Source organism: Vigna radiata, chromosome 5 (assembly GCF_000741045.1).
Source record: "Vigna radiata var. radiata cultivar VC1973A chromosome 5, Vradiata_ver6, whole genome shotgun sequence".
Taxonomy (NCBI): Eukaryota; Viridiplantae; Streptophyta; class Magnoliopsida; order Fabales; family Fabaceae; genus Vigna; species Vigna radiata.
In genome coordinates this window covers 34,674,672-34,691,636 of record NC_028355.1, presented here as the reverse complement: position 1 = coordinate 34,691,636, position 16,965 = coordinate 34,674,672, and the positions used below count along the sequence as shown (strand labels likewise).

The following is a 16,965-nucleotide window of genomic DNA, read 5'->3' as shown; positions in this document are numbered from 1 at the left end:
ATATATATATATATATATATATATATATATATATATATATATATATATATATAATATTATAAATTGGTCTTATCTCTAGTCGATGTGGGACTTCCAATAATTATGCTTTTGAATGTAGAGCCCCTAACAAAAATAAAGTCGAAGAGAAAGCCAATTATGTTGAAGAAAGGTGTCAAGAAGATGGTACTTTGCTACTGGCATACAAGGGCCAAGATATAGGCTAGGATAATTAGTGGTACCTTGATAGTGGAGCAAGTAACCATATGTGTGGGAATAAAAGCATGTTTGTTGAGCTTGATGAATCAGTAAAGGGAAACGTGGCTTTTGGAGATGAGTCAAAGGTGGCGGTGAAAGGAAAAGGTAATGTCCTCATTCATCAATTTATTTGCAAGTATATTATGTGCCAAGCATGAAGAGCAACATCTTGAGCTTAGGACAACTCTTAGAGAAAGGTTATGATATTCAACTTAAGAATAACAACCTTTCTATAAGAGATAATACAAGTAGATTCATTGCAAAGGTTCCAATGACAAGAAATAGAACGTTCGTGCTCAACATTCAAAGTGATGGCCTACAATGTCTCAAGATTTGCTACAAAGACCAATCATGGCTTTGGCATCTACGATTTGGCCATCTTAATTTTAAAGGATTAGAGATGCTCTCTAAGAAGGCAATGGTGAGAGGGCTGCCTTATATTACTCACCCCAACCAAGATTGTGAAGGATGTTTACTTGGAAAACAATTTCGATTGAGTTTTCCAAATGAGTCGGACTCAAGAACTCAAAGCCATTAGAAATCATACATGCAGATGTGTCCGGACCAATCAAGCAAAGATCACTCAATAAGAGTAATTATTTCCTACTTTTCATTGATGATTTTTCAAGAAAAACATGGGTATATTTCTTAAAAGAAAAATCAGAAGTATTCGAGAACTTCAAGAAGTTTAAAGCCCATGTTGAGAAGGAAAGTGGCCTTGTGATCAAAGCTTTGAGATCCGATCGTGGAGGAGAGTTCACATCAAAGGAGTTTTAGAAGTATTATGAAGACAATGGAATCAGACGACAGTTGACAGTGCTAAGATCCCCTCAACAAAATGGAGTAGCTGAAAGGAAGAATATAAAAATATTGGAGATGGCAACGAGCATGCTTAAAAGCAAGAGACTTCCAAAGGAGTTTTGGGCTGAAGTTGTTGCATCTGCAGTCTATCTAACCAACCACTCTCCAAAAAGAAGTGTTAGTGGAAAAACACCACAAGAAGCATGGAGCGGAAGAAAGCCAAATATTTCTCATCTTAGAGTCTTTGGAAGCATAGCTCATGTTCATATACCAGATGAGAAACGAAGTATGCTTGACGACAAAAGTGAAAAATACATCTTTATTGGTTACGACGCCAACTCCAAAGGATACAAACTCTACAATCCTAATACAAGGAAAATAATCATCAGTCGGAATGTAGTGTTTGATGAAGAAAGAGAATGGGATTGGTCGACAAGCTGTGAGGACCATACCTTCTTCCCGTATGTTGAAGAAGATGACGTGGAACGACAACAACAAACGGAAGAGGCACCTACTCCACTTACTTCACCAAATACAACCCTTCAAGATAATGAAAGCTCAAGTGAAAGAACGCCATGTTTTCGAAGTCTCCAAGAAATATATGAGGTAAGTGAAAATCTAGACAATGTTACCTTATTATGTTTATTTGCAAACTGTGAGCCCACGAACATCCAAGAAGCAATTGAAAAGAAGAGTTGGAGAAATGCGATGGATGAAGAGATCGAGGCAATAAAGAAGAATGATACTTGGGAGCTAGTCTCACTTCCAAAAGGACACAAAGCAATTGGTGTCAAGTGGGTCTACAAAGCGAAGAAGGACTCCAAAGGAGAAGTTCAAAGATATAAGGAGAGATTGTTGCGAAAGGCTACAGTCAAAGAGTTGGCATTGACTATGACGAGGTATTTGCTCCAGTTGCTCGATTAGAAACTGTAAGACTTATTATATCATTAACAACTCAGAATAATTGGAAAATACATCAAATGGATGTTAAATCCACCTTCTTAAATAGAGTTCTCGAAGAAATAGTCTACATTGAGCAACCACAAGGATATGAAGTTAAAGGTGAAGAAGATAAAGTATTGAAATTAAAGAAGGCTCTTTATGGTTTAAAACAAGTCCCGAGAGCTTGGAATGTTCGGATTAAGAAGTACTTCAAAGAAGTGAATTTCCTCAAGTGTCCATATGAGCATGCACTCTATATTAAAGCTCAAGGTAAAGATATTTTGATTGTATGCTTGTATGTTGATGACTTAATTTTTACAGGGAACAATCCAAGCATGTTTGAGGAATTCAAGAAGGATATGACAATGGAATTTGAAATGACTGACATAGGGCTTATGACATATTATCTCGGAATTGAAGTAAAGCAAGGAAATGAAAGAATTTTTATTACTCAAGAAAGCTATGCCAAAGACCTCCTCAAGAAGTTCAAGATGGATGATGCTAATCTAGTTAGTACTCCTATGGAATGCGACAACAGGTTGAGTAAGGATGAAGAGGGAGAAAAAATGGATCCAACCCTTTATAAAAGTCTTGTTGGAAGTTTGCGCTATTTAACTTGTATAAGACCAGACATTCTCTAGTCGTTGGAGTCATGAGTTGGTACATGGAAGCTCCACAACTACTCACTTCAAGTCTGTGAAGAGGATTCTTCAATATATCAAAGGTACGACAAGCTTTGGCCTATACTACTCCATTTCTAACGATTAGAAGCTTGTTGGATATAGTGATAGTAATTGAAGTGGAGATATGGATGATCGAAAGAGCACAAGCGGATTTGTGTTCTACATGGGAGACATAACCTTTACTTGGATGTCCAAGAAGCAACTTATTGTCACTCTCTCTACATGTGAAGCAGAGTATGTAGCTGCAACTTCATGTGTTTGCCATGTTGTTTGGCTACAAAACCTATTGAAGGAGTTAAGCTTGCCACAAGTAGAGCCAACAAAGATTTTTGTGGACAACAAGTCAGCAATAGCATTAGCAAAAAACCCAGTCTTCCATGATCGAAGTAAGCACATCCACACCCGTTACCATCACATTAGAGATTGCATCAGCAACAAATATGTGCAAATTGAATACGTGAAGACGCATGATCAGGTAGCAGACATCTTTACCAAACCGCTGAAGAAAGAAGTCTTTATGAAGTTGAGAAGTTTTCTTGGAGTAGAAAATCAAGTTTAAGAGAGGGTGTTGAAATATAAATTGATTTTGTGTTATTGGGCCTATAAGATAAAAGCCCAAGACTAGAGAATGCTCAAATAGAATTATAGAAAATCCTATCTAGAAGGATTGTAGAATGGTGTACAAAAATATCTATGGATGGTTATCCACAAGATGTATCTAGATAAGTTTAGAATTATAAGAATGTTTTAAAAAGTTCTAGAGAATGAATTATAGACTTTAGATGAATGTTGTGGTTACAAGATCTTAACCATTGATTAAGGATATGTCACTAGTATAAATAAGAGATAGTTGTATCGTTTGTAAGTAAGCCAAAAAAAATTAAAAACATTCGATGTAACAAGTCTTATCTCCTCTCAAAATCTTTCAACCTGTCCAATCTTAAACACTTCTTTTTAATCTTAAAGTTTTCTCTCAAGAGTGTGTATCTGTAAGGGTTGTGTACAAGGGCAACTGCTTCTCATATATTTTATCTATTCTTTATTGCTGATGAAACAAACTTTATGGAATTTTCTGGTGCTCGATATATCTACGCAAATGGAATTTTTGTAAGAAATAAAAAGACAGAATCTAACCTTGCGGCAGCTTGGAATCCTACGGAGATCATGTTAAACCAGCCAGAAAGTGCAGTACTGCAATAACAAAAATAACAAGAGTAAACAGTAGTGCTTGTTTGATAAGGTTAATTTTGAAAAAAGAATATAATAATTTTCCTAAACTAAATAATAGTAAACACACAATTTAAATAAAAATTACATTCAGTCTCCAATATTGAAATATATTTTTATTCAAACAAAAAATATTAATAAAAAGTAAATAAAATAAGTGTATGGTAAAAATTAAAAGATTAAATATATTTTTTATAAAAAAGGATAAAAAATTGAAATTCATAAAAATTTTATATATTTCAATCATCAAAATTTAAAAAAATAGATATAATTATTTAAATTTAATTATATTAAACTTTTTTACTGATATTTCATGTTAACATTTAATTATTTATACCATTTAACATGTTTTTATTTCAGTTAAAAAATATATTTTAATATATAAAAAATATTTAATATAACTAGATTAAAATAATTATATTCATTTCTTTCTTTTGAAACACATAAAATATAACTTTCTTTGTAAATTATAAATATTAAAAATTAATTTTAAATTTAAATAAGACAAGTTAATTTACTCATTTAGAAAAAACATTTAAATATGCCATATACTAAAACCTAACTGTCGGGCAAAAAGAAACATGGTGAACTGGTTGCACACCCAAGATAACACTGACTTCTAATTTGACACAGTCCGAACAATGATATTTAAACAATACTTATTTGATAATATTTAAACATAATTTGTGTGTTATTATGTGATTAGTTCAAAATTATTTTATAATTAACAATAATAATAATTATAAATACTATCACGAACCAATCACAGAATGACACTGTTTAAATATTGTCAAAAAAATGTTGTCTAAGTATCATTATCTAGCATAGTCCTTTATTTTAATCTTAAAATTGTTTAAAAATGAACTAAGTAAGATGGTTAGTCATATTAAAATGGGTTAAGACTCACATTATTAAAGAAATCATCTTTTATTATTTTTTTAAAAAAATTATTTTATACATACGCATGAAAATTAAATTTATTACATAAATATTTTTTAATTTTTTAATTAATTAATTAGTGTATTTAATTAAATAAATTAAAATAGTTATTGCTTTAATTAAAATATAATTTACATGTAAAAGTTTAAGTTATAATATTATATATTTATAATTTTAAATAATATAATAAAGAAAATTAACCTTTTGTAATATTTTTTAATTCTAAAATATGACAGCAAACATTTAATTAATAAAATGAAATAAATATTTATTATTTAATAGTCTTAATTAGATTAAAATAAATTTCAGAGTATCACAAAAATTAATCTAATTTATTCAGGTTTAAATTAAGTGATGACTCAGCAATGAATACTTGATTCAAGAATGCAGTTGGCACAATAATCGAGAAAAGAAATCATTAGACTCGAAAAAGGACAAGGGGGTGAAAGATAAATAAAAGTGTTTTCTTTAACGAACGATATTTTGACAAACTAATTCTTTTATTGTTTTATTGTTTTATTGTTTTATTATTTTATTAATTTATATTTAAAATTTATTTAAAATGAATCAATTACAGGTTACTAAGTATGTATTATAAAAGATTGTTAAAAAGTATTTTTAAAAGAAATTTTCCCTTTTTTAACCATCATTTTATAGATATTTTGGTTATTTAAAAAGACGTAAAATGTGTAAAAATAAATTAAGAATCAGAATAATATTTCGGGGGTAATAAAAGGTAGAAGAAAAGGACTAAATAAATAAGAGGGTCATAGAAAGTGGAAAGAGAATGAAATTCTTACCAGACTGATAGCGAATCAAGGGCCAATTCAGGTTGAGGAAGCAGGCCTGCGAGCAGCACCAGAATTTGAAAATACCACGTCTCCAAACACAGCATAACGGCGGAAGCAGCAGACAGCTTGAAGAACGACGGTAACCCGGAAAATGCCTGCAACGTGAACCCCTGCCACGTCTGCTTGCACTTCGGGCTCTTCACGATGTACACGAACTGAGCAATCACGATGATCCACCACGACAGGCTCAGCGTCAATGACGCTCCCAAGAGTCCCAACCCAATCTTGTACACCACCAACGAGCTCAGCACCAGATGCACCACTAACGTCCCCGCTGAGATGTATGCGCTCGGCGCCACTATGCTCTGCGCCTGCATAAACTTCTGGATAGGGAAGTTCACCGCGTACGCGAAGATCTGAGGAATCAAACCGTACACGAAAAGCGCCGATGCGGCCGCAATTTCCGCGGACTCGCCGAGGAAGAGTAAAATTGGCTCACTTAACACGTATATGACGGTCATAAGGATGCCGGCCAATGAAAGAAGCACCGTTGAGCGCTGCATGTATATACCTAGCATCCCGAACTTCCGCGCACCGTATGCTTGTCCGCATAGCGTCTCAACTGCACTCCCCATGCCTAACTGCAATTAGTTACATGTTAGTTTCTAAAATCATTTTGAATTAAAATGTGTAAATATTTGTTAAAATGAACAAATATTTATTCGAACGCAGTATTTGAAGAAGTGGTTGCATATACCATGAGGCCATAAGCGAAGAGTTGGATGCCGTTGTTGCCGAGGGAGGAGGCGGCGAGTTCAAGATTACCGAGGTGACCGGAGAACATTTGCGTGGACATGGACATGGCGCAGTTGACGACGTAGACAAACACAGCAGGGGCGGCGAAGAAGAAGAGGAGCTTGAACTCCACCCAAAAGGCGGCCCCGAGACGGTCGAGGAAAGAGAGGGTGTCGTCTGTGAGAATTCTCTCAAGTTCCCCATCGGACACGTGCTTGGAATTTGAGCGAGGAGTTTCTTCTCCTGCAGAAAACCCTGACAAGAGCGGTTCCGTCTCCACCGAATCCATTGATCTGAATAGAAATAAGAATAATTACAAAAAGTAAATATAAAGTGAGAGGAATTGCTGAGGCTTTCTCTCCTGTGCTCGTCTCTGGGATGCTCTTTTATTTATGTTTGTATTCCGTTATTTTAACACAACTTTTTTGACACAATTTTGACACCGATAAGTGTCAAAATGACATTGGTCTTTTTTTTTTTAGAAAAACTTGGGAGAAGGGTTTAAAATATTTGTCTTTCCAAATATATCCTTGGCCTGTTTTATTATATTTTGTTTCCGATTTGCTTCTCTCTCGCATTTGGTTGTCCTTCCTCATTCTCCTCCTACTTTCTGTCTCTGATGCTTGGTTTATGGTTGTACTTTGTTGTCGTTTGGTGGAAATGGGAAGTCCGGGAAAGGACGTTCGTTGGAGCAAGGTAAATGCGTTGTTGTTTTTTTTGTTTTGGGTTGTCAGATTCTTGCGTTGTTGTGTTCTTGGTGTTTTGGGTTTTTGGTTTGGGTTATTGGGTTGTAGCGTTGTTGCGTTTTTGGTGTTTTAGGTGTTTGGGTTTCTGGTTTGTTGCGTTGTTGAGTTTTAGGTTTTTGGTTCGCGTTGTTGCGTTTTTGGGTTTTGGGTTATTGTTTTGCGTTCTTGCGTTCTTATGTTCTTGATGTTGTGGTAAGGGTACTTTGTTTGTGGTTATTGATTTATGGGTTTTTGGTTTCTTTGTGGGTTGTTCGAGCCCTTGTGGGTTTATTGTTTATTTGTTGTTGTGTTTACATTATATTTATTTTGGTTGAAGGTGGGTTTTCGAAGACCGATGATGTTCGAATGTCCCAAAACACATCGGATGGCAACAACAACATCGAACCACACATAAAGACATATGTGAGGATGGGAAGAAGACTGTGTCATAAGAACCAAGCCCTGAGGACACCATACACCGGAAATATAGGACCTAGAAAAAACAATTAGTGATTATTGTATTGTATTTTGAATAGGACCAGAAGTAGATGTTGTAATTAAAACTATTTGTTTGAATATATAGTTAATGCATGTTTGGTTCCATGTATTTGTGTTATTGAAGTGGATTAGATTTTGATTTGGTGTACAATTAGAATTATGACGAGTTTATGTTCTTGGAACCGATAATGTTAGTCAAAGAACAATGAAGTAATGTTTGTCATATCATGAATTAGACTGAATTGTTGATTTTTGGTGTGAAATACAGCACTGTAATCGTTTACATTGCCTTGTAAACGATTACGCGTGCCAGAACTTAATTTTGCACATCCTGTTCAACCGTAGGAGCCACAAGTGAACACTCTGGGGACCAGATCCTAATATCAGTGTTTTTTGGAACAACTACACTTGTTTTAGGTGTACTTTTATGGTCTTAAGTGAGAAGTGGGTTCAAATACATGTTTTTTGTCCCTATTGAGATCTTGCAATTTATAAGCCCAGAAAATACTTGAGTTGACCTAGGTCTTTAATCTTAAACTTCACCCATTGATACACGAAATTCCTTGGATTTTGTCACCAAAATAATTTCCTCTCCATCACATTTTTTCTCAGAAGTTACTGATCAACCCTCTTTACCACCTATATCTCCTCCTTCTATTGTTCCAAACCCTGTTATTTGTTCTTCCCAACCTGTTTATGTTAAACCTGCCACTACTATTCCAAAAAGGAAATCAACTCGGCCAAAACATAAACCATCTTATCTGCAGGACTATCATTGCACCATGTTATCTACTTCTTTTGCCACTCAATCATCCACAGGTACCTTATATCCTATCTCTTCATATCTCTCATATGATGCATTATCATCTCTTCATAAATCATACGTCCTTAATATTTCTCAAGTTACTGAACCTAAAACCTATAACCAAGCCATCTAACATGATTATTGGAGAAATGTCATGAATCAAGAAATTGCAGCTTTAGAAAATACCAAAACTTGTGTTTTGACTAATCTACCTTATGGAAAGCAACCTATCATATGTAAATGGGTATACAAAATAAAGAGGCATGTTGATGGGAGTATTGAACGATACAAGGCAAGGTTAGTAGCCAAAGGCTACACATAACAGCAAGGCTTAAAAATTCACTTCCTAATATGGTATTAGAGCCAGGTTAAAGCCTATCCTAGCGATATTTCTTGTTTCTTAGGCATTTTTATTCTACCCGTTGTCGGGACGCTATGGTACCACCCCATTTCTACTATCACGCTCAAGATGTCTATACCTCGACGTGAAGCGGGTATGTTAGAAGTCACATATTTACTAAAGATAAGGTCAAATTATAATATATAAGTGAGGTGCAAACCTTACCTTACAAACCGATTTTATGGGGTTGAGTTAGACTTAAAGTCCACTTCTTAATATGGTATCAGAAGAAAATTAATTCTTGATCACGTTCTTCTACAACCAATTCTGTTACTGCCAAGATCTTCATGTTCTACCCGTTCTTGGCTTTCCTACAATTTCTGGAGATTCGGGTTGTGAAACGTTTGTCCAATTTGAGGTTGTGAAATTCAATGGCTTCTGCAGTTTTTCCTTCTTCTAATAATTCTCAAGCGCAGTCTGTAAAGAAAGAAAATAAGGAAAAACTATCTTATTAATTTTGAATAAAATATGAGAAATATATACAAGAGAGAATCTATAATTCTACTATTTTATCCCTATAAATATTTTATAATAATGTAACATTATTACTGTAATTATTCTACAATAATGTAACATTATTACTGTAATTATTCTACAATAATGTAACATTATTACTGCAAATCACCTATAATAATAACAATATATTCTCTTAATAATCTCGGGATGTGATTTATTTTCTAAAACTCCCCCTCAAGCTGGAGCATACAAATTGTATGGACAAAGTTTGGAATACATAAACTCAATTTGAAATATGTAATCTGTCTTCAAGAGTGTCATCGACGCGTCGTCATTTCCGTTGTTCGCCACTATTGATGAACAACAAATTGCTAGAACAAATTAAGGGCCTGCAGCAACAAACTGCAGGGACAAACAACAACAGACCTGCAGGGACTACACTCCCCTGCAGTGGCTGGAATTAAAAGGCTAACAGCCACAAACCTGTAGGGACTTAATCACCCTAAACAGCAACAAAACTTCAAGGGACTTAACTTCCCTAAACAACAACAAGCTTTCAGGAAACATCTGTTCTCCAGAGGCAAACATCAACAGACCTGCAGGGACTACACTACCCTGCAGCGACTGGAATTAAAAGGCTAACAGCCACAAACCTGTAGGGACTTAATCACCCTAAACAGTAACAAATCTTCAAGGGACTTAACTACGCTAAATATATGGGAGGCCTTCAAGAAACAATTGTCCTGCAGAGGCAAACAACAACAAACCTTTCGGGACTTAATTGCCCTGAGTAGTAACAAAACTCAAGGGACTTAACTGCCTTGAACATAAGGGAGGCCTTCAGAATAGAGAAGAAGATAGCGGAAGCAATAGAGGTAGGACTAGGTGTTGGTGCATCGGTGGCACAAGTGGCGGAGACGATGGCCGCAAAAGTGGTCGGCGACAGTGGTCAGAGACGGTGGCCGGATGGCAACACCGGACATATGCAAGACAAAAACCAGAGATTGCCCATTGCAGTACAAAAACACAGTTTGAAAAAGAGACTTTTAGGGGGTCATCGGTGGTGGCGGCCACCAACGACAACAAAGACAAAGTAGAAAAAGGACCAGAAAACCAGACTCTGATACCATGTAAAGAAAGAAAATAGGGAAAAAATTGTCTTATTAATTTTGAATAAAATATGAGAAATATATACGAGAGAATCTATAATTCTGCTATTTTATCCCTATAAATATTCTATAATAATGTAACATTATTACTAGAAATCACCTATGATAATAACAATATATTCTCTCAATCGGGATATGATTTATTTTCTAAAGCAGTCATATTCCTTAACTCTAGGACTTTCTTAGGAGCAAATTCGTGATCTATTAACACTTCTTCCTCAATCTAATCCCACAGTCACACATTCTACCGAACTAGTGAGTTCTTATAATGTTTCCACTTCTTCTCAGGATCAAGGTAATATTTATTCCCAATGGATTCTAGACATAGGTGCTACTCATCATATATCCAGTTCTTTGTCTCATTTTATTTCTTATCATAGAATCTCACCAATTACAGTATCTCTACCAAACAAGAACTCTTCATTTGCTCATTTTTCTAGCTTTGTTTCTCTTGGCCCACACCTTACTTTACATAATGTCTGTTTGTTCCTAATTTTTGAGTCAATCTTATTTCGGTCACAAAGTTAACTAAATCTCTATCTTGTAAAATTACCATTTCTAAATTTTCATGTGAAATACAAGACAAGTCAACCTTGTAGATGATTGGGAAAGCAGAACAAAGAGATGACTTGTATGATGATAGTTCCTGCATCTACACCCCTTGGTTCACCAACTACTATTACTCCTGAGAATTATATTGCTTTTTCTACAATAAGACCTAACTCTATATATATTTGGCACTCTAGACTAAGACATCCTTCTTCTTGTTATATCAAATTACGCACCATGTATGCCACTTTTCCTAATACAAAATACACTCATTATGATACTTGTCACTATTCTAGGCAAATAAAATTGCCTTTTTAATTAAGTACTACTGTTTCAAAAGCTCCTTTTGATTTAATTCATGTTGATATTTGGGGACCCTATTGTACTTCTTATGTTGATGGTTTCAAATATTTCTTAATTATAGGGGATGATATGTCTAGATTCACATGGATTAAATTGATGGCAAGTAAGTCAGGTACAAGATCACAACTTATTGGCTTTGTTTCTTATATCAAAACACAATTTGGCATTGATGTAAAAGTTGTTAGATCAGATAATGGTAATGAGTTTGCAATGACAGATTTTTATAGACAAAAAGGGATTCAACATCAATTATCTTTTGTTGAAACACCTCAACAAAATGGAGTTGTTGAGAGAAAACATCAACACATAATGTTGCTAGATCTTTAATGTTTCAATCCCATTTGCCCATACTTTTCTGGTCTTTTGTTGTTCGTTACGTTGTACAACTCATTAATATTTTACCTTCCAAAGTTTTGGCATATTTTTCTCCATCTCAACTATTACACAATGTTAAACCTGATATTACTTACGAGTTTTTGGCTCACTTTGCTATGCTTCGATTCTTCAAGCTCATAGAACAAAATTTCAACCTCGTGCAAGAAAATATGTTTTACTTGGTTTTGAAATAGAGGTGAAAGGCTACATTTTGTTAGATTTCAACTCAAGGGAAATTTTTCTATCAAGGAATGTAGTATTTTATGTAAACATATTTTCTTTTCTTACTAGTGACAAGCACTCACCTATTGATACACAAAATTCCTTGGATTTTGTCACCAAAATCATTTCCTCTCCATCACCTTTTTTTCTCAAAAGTTACTGATCAACCCTCTTTACCACCTACATCTCCTATTGTTCCAGACCCTGTTATTTGTTCTTCTGAACCTGTTTATGTTAAACTTGTCACTGCTACTCCACAAAGGAAATTAACCAGACTTTGATATCATGTTAAGAAGTGGACTTTAAGCCTAACTCAACCCAACAAAATGGCTTGTAGGATGAGGTTTGCACCCTACTTATATATATTATAAATTGGCCTTATCTCTAGTCGATGTGGAACTTTCAACACACCCCATTCATGCTGAGGTATAGATATCTCGAGCATGATAGTAGAAATGGGTGGTCCGAAAGTGGCCCCACAACAGGTGGAATAGAAATGTCCAAGAAACAAGAAATATCACTAGGATAGGCTCTAACCATGCTTTGATACCATGTTATAAGAAAAGAAAGGATAAAAATTGTATATCTTATTCAATAATAAGAAGAGAGTACAATTGAAATATATAACTGTTTAAAACAATATAAAAACAGAATATAAACATATGAACATAAATGCACAAATATAAACAGAAAATAAATTAAATCCAATAAACTCACTCCAATCACCCACCACCAGCCGCATGTCAGTATATTATTCTTTAACAAAAGTTATATTACAAACAAAATGTAAACTAAATGTGTTTGTTTAAAATAAAATAAAAAAAATTAATTAATTAAAATAGATGATAAATAATGTAATATATCTTTCTAATGGGTAAAATTTTTCATAAAAAAATATTTTAAAATTTTACTAATAAAAATCTATTTTTAAAATTAGTTTTTTCACTTAACATCTTGGATTATTTTAATCTCCTCCATCCCTCCTCTACTCTCATTCGCACTGCATCTACCATTCAATTTTGAATTTATTTGTTCAACAACCAGTTTTGATGGTCAATAAATATTAAATATATTTTTTAATTTTTCCGGTATTAAATATATTAAATAGAAACAAATATTCTAATTGGTACTTTGTTTTAAATGAGGGTACATTAAAACATTGCGAGTATAAAGATACGTTGTTTAAAAAACATCGTATTATTTCAGAAACATACACTGATATTTTGAAGGTTTAGTGGTAAAAGTTGATATCTGCAATTTTTGAAAACCAAATTCATATTTTCTTCATAACAAGCTAAATCATTATTTTTTTAGGAGAGTTCAAGTTATTACACAATTATTTAAATAAGCTTTCCATCTTTATTAATAATGAGCAAAATTTTGTAATTACAATATTTATTATTACCTGTTTAATTCCTACACTGTGGAGACTGTAAGGACAATGATAAAAAGTTCCTTCATTACCTGAGAACTTGCATCGCTCTTCAAAGCAACTCTCTTCTTGTCCTCTCTTTTTTGTTTTCTCTCCTCCGTTTCTCCACACTAAACATTTGAATTTTCAATTAGATAGTGTCCACGCATTCACGGCATAGAGAGCTTTATTGTCACTAATTGTATTCTCGAGCTCTCCTCCGTTTCTCCACACTAAACATTTGAATTTTCAATTAGATAGTGTCCACGCATTCACGGCATAGAGAGCTTTATTGTCACTAATTGCATTCTCGAGTCAAGCTGGTAAATGGTTTCTCTCAAATCCTCCACATGTTCTAAATCTGGTCCGTGCAATTATATGTTGAGTTGCATGTGTAGTGTGTTGTTCTTTTTCAATTCCTTGTTTAATTCCAGCTCTAAAGGTTGTTCTCCATCACTAAATGGTGATTTGTAGGGTCCTGTTGAGCCTTCTTTTACAGTGCGAGGTACTGTAGATACGCATCTGTGAGTTGAGCAATTCAACTCCGAGGTGAGGAGAGCTAGATTTTAGTTTTAAATTGGTTGTATGATGTTTAAAAGTATGGGATTTTGAACTGGTATGTTGTTTGCTCAATTTTCTGAGTTTTTGATTAAGTTGAGTAAGGTGAACTAGAATGTATGATATGTGAAATTGTGTTGTGATGCCATGACTAAATTTGGATGTGTTTAATTGCTTTAATTGATTATGTTGGAGGTGTTAGGGGAGAAGAATCTGTTATAAGGTGCTTAGATAGAAATTTTAGTGTTCTAGTAATGTTTTAGGTTATTTTAGAGCAAGTGAGGTGGCGATTTTGTATAATTGGAGTCTAGGGTGGTTTTGGACTAATGAGACAGCTTTAGCAAGTGCGTTGTGATTTATTTGAGTCATCCAATGGGTCAAAAATAGTTACTAAATGGCATAATTGAGTTTGGGTCTCTAGGTTGATATTTTGGGGTTTTAGAGTAGGAAGTTGGTCTCAATCACTTTTGATTTGTATTAGGAAGTGTTAGAATCACTTAGATAGGACTTACTAAGTATAAAAAACAAATTATGGTCGTTAGAAGTTTATAAAATGGGCTAGAGTTGGTTAAGGGTGTGTGAGTGGCATAATTTTAAAGAATTTTCATTTTGCAGATTATGTAGACTCGTTGTGCGAAAGGATTGCTCAGCGAGTCGCTATAGCGAGATGCTCTCTACCAGGGCATTCGCATAGTGGTTTTGTGCGCTATACGAGTCACTGTGGAGGTTTTCCCTTTGTTTGGTAATTCGCAAGGCGAGTCCTGCTGCAAAGCGACTAGTCCTAGTCTGGGATAAGTGTAGGTTTAATTCAAATAGCAGATGTTTTCGTTGTGCGAGTGTTTGGGAGGGTTGAGTCTCTGTTTAGGGTCTCTCGCATAGTGGTTTGGGGCGCTATGCAAGGGTGGGAAGTCTAGAACCTCTACAAGTTTATTCGCACAGCAGGCGCGGTCGCTGTGCGAATGGTCATGAAGAGGGGGTCCTGGTTGGGGGGATTCACATAGCGAGCTAGAATTGCAAAGCGAAGGCTTCCCAACTTGCTATGCAAGCTTGTGCGCTCAGGGAACCGTACGGGGTTGCATCTTGTTCTTTTCTTTCTTAATTCCTGAGGGCATCTTGATGGGTTTGGCATTAGAAGAAGGTTACCTTGCTATGAATCTGAGTCTTGAATAAAATCTTAATATTGTTTTGATTGGTGAATTGAATCCTATAACTCAAGGTGAGAATATAGGAAGTGATTGGAGATGATAATGTTGTTAGCAGTATAAAAGTATGGAGCTCAGAAATGGTGAGTCTATTCCGATACTCTAATGATCACTCAAGTAGAGAGGAGTGACGCATGTGGTGAGAGTGGCGGGAGGTCCTTGTCTATAGACCTAGAGTTTAGTCATAGACAGTATAAGGATTAACCTTGTATAATGTTGGAGAGTGCTAGCAGAACTATACAAGTGCAAAGACCACCAAGAGTTCGACATTTATACTAATCCGGATGAGTCAAGTCTAGAATATAATTCATTAGAATGTGTGATTTAGTTTACCCTGCTGGAATTTGATATGTATAGCATGTGCTTTTATACTTGTATGGTTTTCATATATTACTAGATCACCCTTCTGCTTGCTTTTGTGTGTGTTTGTGTATGTGTTTTCCTTTTTGCAATGACCACCCACTTGGATGTGAGTAGAGACAGATGAGGTGCCTCTAGAGCAGGTCTTGGAGAAAGATAACATTGTTGTATAATGTCTTTAGGATTTCATAGTGGTTTTGAGTTTAGTATAGTTTGGAAATACTCACTAGTGTAAAAAAGTTGTTTAACGTCACCCGTAAGACGTTGGTTAGCCGGTAGCCCGACATATATTAATGGACAGTGGCATTACCGTAAATAAGTTGGTAATCAAGACGTCGGTTTCTAAGGCAAGTGACATCTATGATATAGTAGACGTCTGTTATGCTGTAAATCGACGTTCAATGGCCTGAGGTAGGCGAGAAGACAGTCTTTTCTGCACCATTGATGTCGGTTGTGCTGGGGGACGACGTCTACTTGGCTACAATTAATGCTCTTCATCTGATTCTCAGACGCTTAGACGTCACGTAGTAAAAATCTGACGTCTATAGCCTGTCCGGAAGGCGGGAAGACATCAATTTCTGCAATATAGACGTCGGATTTCTCGGTGGGCGACGTCTATGTGCCTGTAATTAATGCTCTTCACCTGATTCCCAGGCACTTAGACGTCACATAGTAAAAAATCAACGTCCATGGCCTGTCCGGAAGGCGGGAAGACATCAATTTTTGCAATATAGACATCGAACTTCTTGGTGGGCAACGTCTATGTGCCTGTAATTAATGTTTTTCACCAAACTCGCAGGCAATTCGACGTCGGGTAACAGAGCGAAATAGACGTCGGCGCCCCTGAACAATCGTCGTTTACTTCCCTGACAGGAAATGAAACGTCAATCTGTTAAGCGAAATAGACATCGGTGCCCCGTGTGTCTGACGTCTAATGTGCATTCAAAAGTCAAATTAAAGGTTATCTTGGACGTCCAATTAGTAAGATAATCGATTTCTAGGTGACCATATACGTCGGTTTCTGCAGCAACCGACACCCCATTTCATTTTAAATAAACTGCAGACTCTTCACGACATTGCAGTTTCTGATATCATCGTCTTCCTCCTCTCCTTTTTCTCTCTTGCGACATTGCATCCCAAGTGCGTGTTTTTTCATGGTTACCGTTTAAACTTTGTTCAATCTTTCATCAATTATCTTCTGGTTCAACTTATTAAATTTTGTTTTCTTTGTATTGTGTTTTAGTGCAGTTTTGTTCCTTTCTTGGGGTAACGTAGTACCACATTCTCCCTTTGCTAGCTGCCTCCCAAAAAAAGCGGCATCTTTTGGATTTCTTTTGGCGTTTTGGCCCAAAAACGATCCTGGGTCGTTGCCTAGTTATCGTTTCACCGTAATTTTTCCCTCTTGTGGTTGAAAATGGAACTAAGCAAGAACCCAGGTT

At 35.3% G+C, this 16,965-nt stretch overlaps 1 protein-coding gene and 1 pseudogene across 2 annotated transcripts in view; one reads left to right on the top strand and one right to left on the bottom strand.

Moving 5' to 3' along the window:
• Positions 1-6,793, bottom strand: part of LOC106760862 (protein DETOXIFICATION 40-like) — a 10,519-nt gene extending 3,726 nt beyond the window's left edge. The window contains exons 1-3 of one of the 2 annotated variants that reach the window (XM_014644299.2): positions 6,396-6,793; positions 5,648-6,279; positions 3,816-3,872 (exon numbers count right to left, since the gene is read on the bottom strand). In XM_014644299.2, coding sequence (XP_014499785.1) covers positions 3,816-3,872; positions 5,648-6,279; positions 6,396-6,722 — 1,016 coding nt within the window. In that variant the 5' untranslated portion in view covers positions 6,723-6,793. The remainder of the gene's footprint in view (positions 1-3,815; positions 3,873-5,647; positions 6,280-6,395) is intronic. The other variant, XM_014644298.2, reaches the window with a different exon arrangement.
• Positions 6,794-8,615: 1,822 nt separating this feature from the next.
• LOC111241599 overlaps positions 8,616-16,965 on the top strand; it is an 18,751-nt pseudogene continuing 10,401 nt past the window's right edge.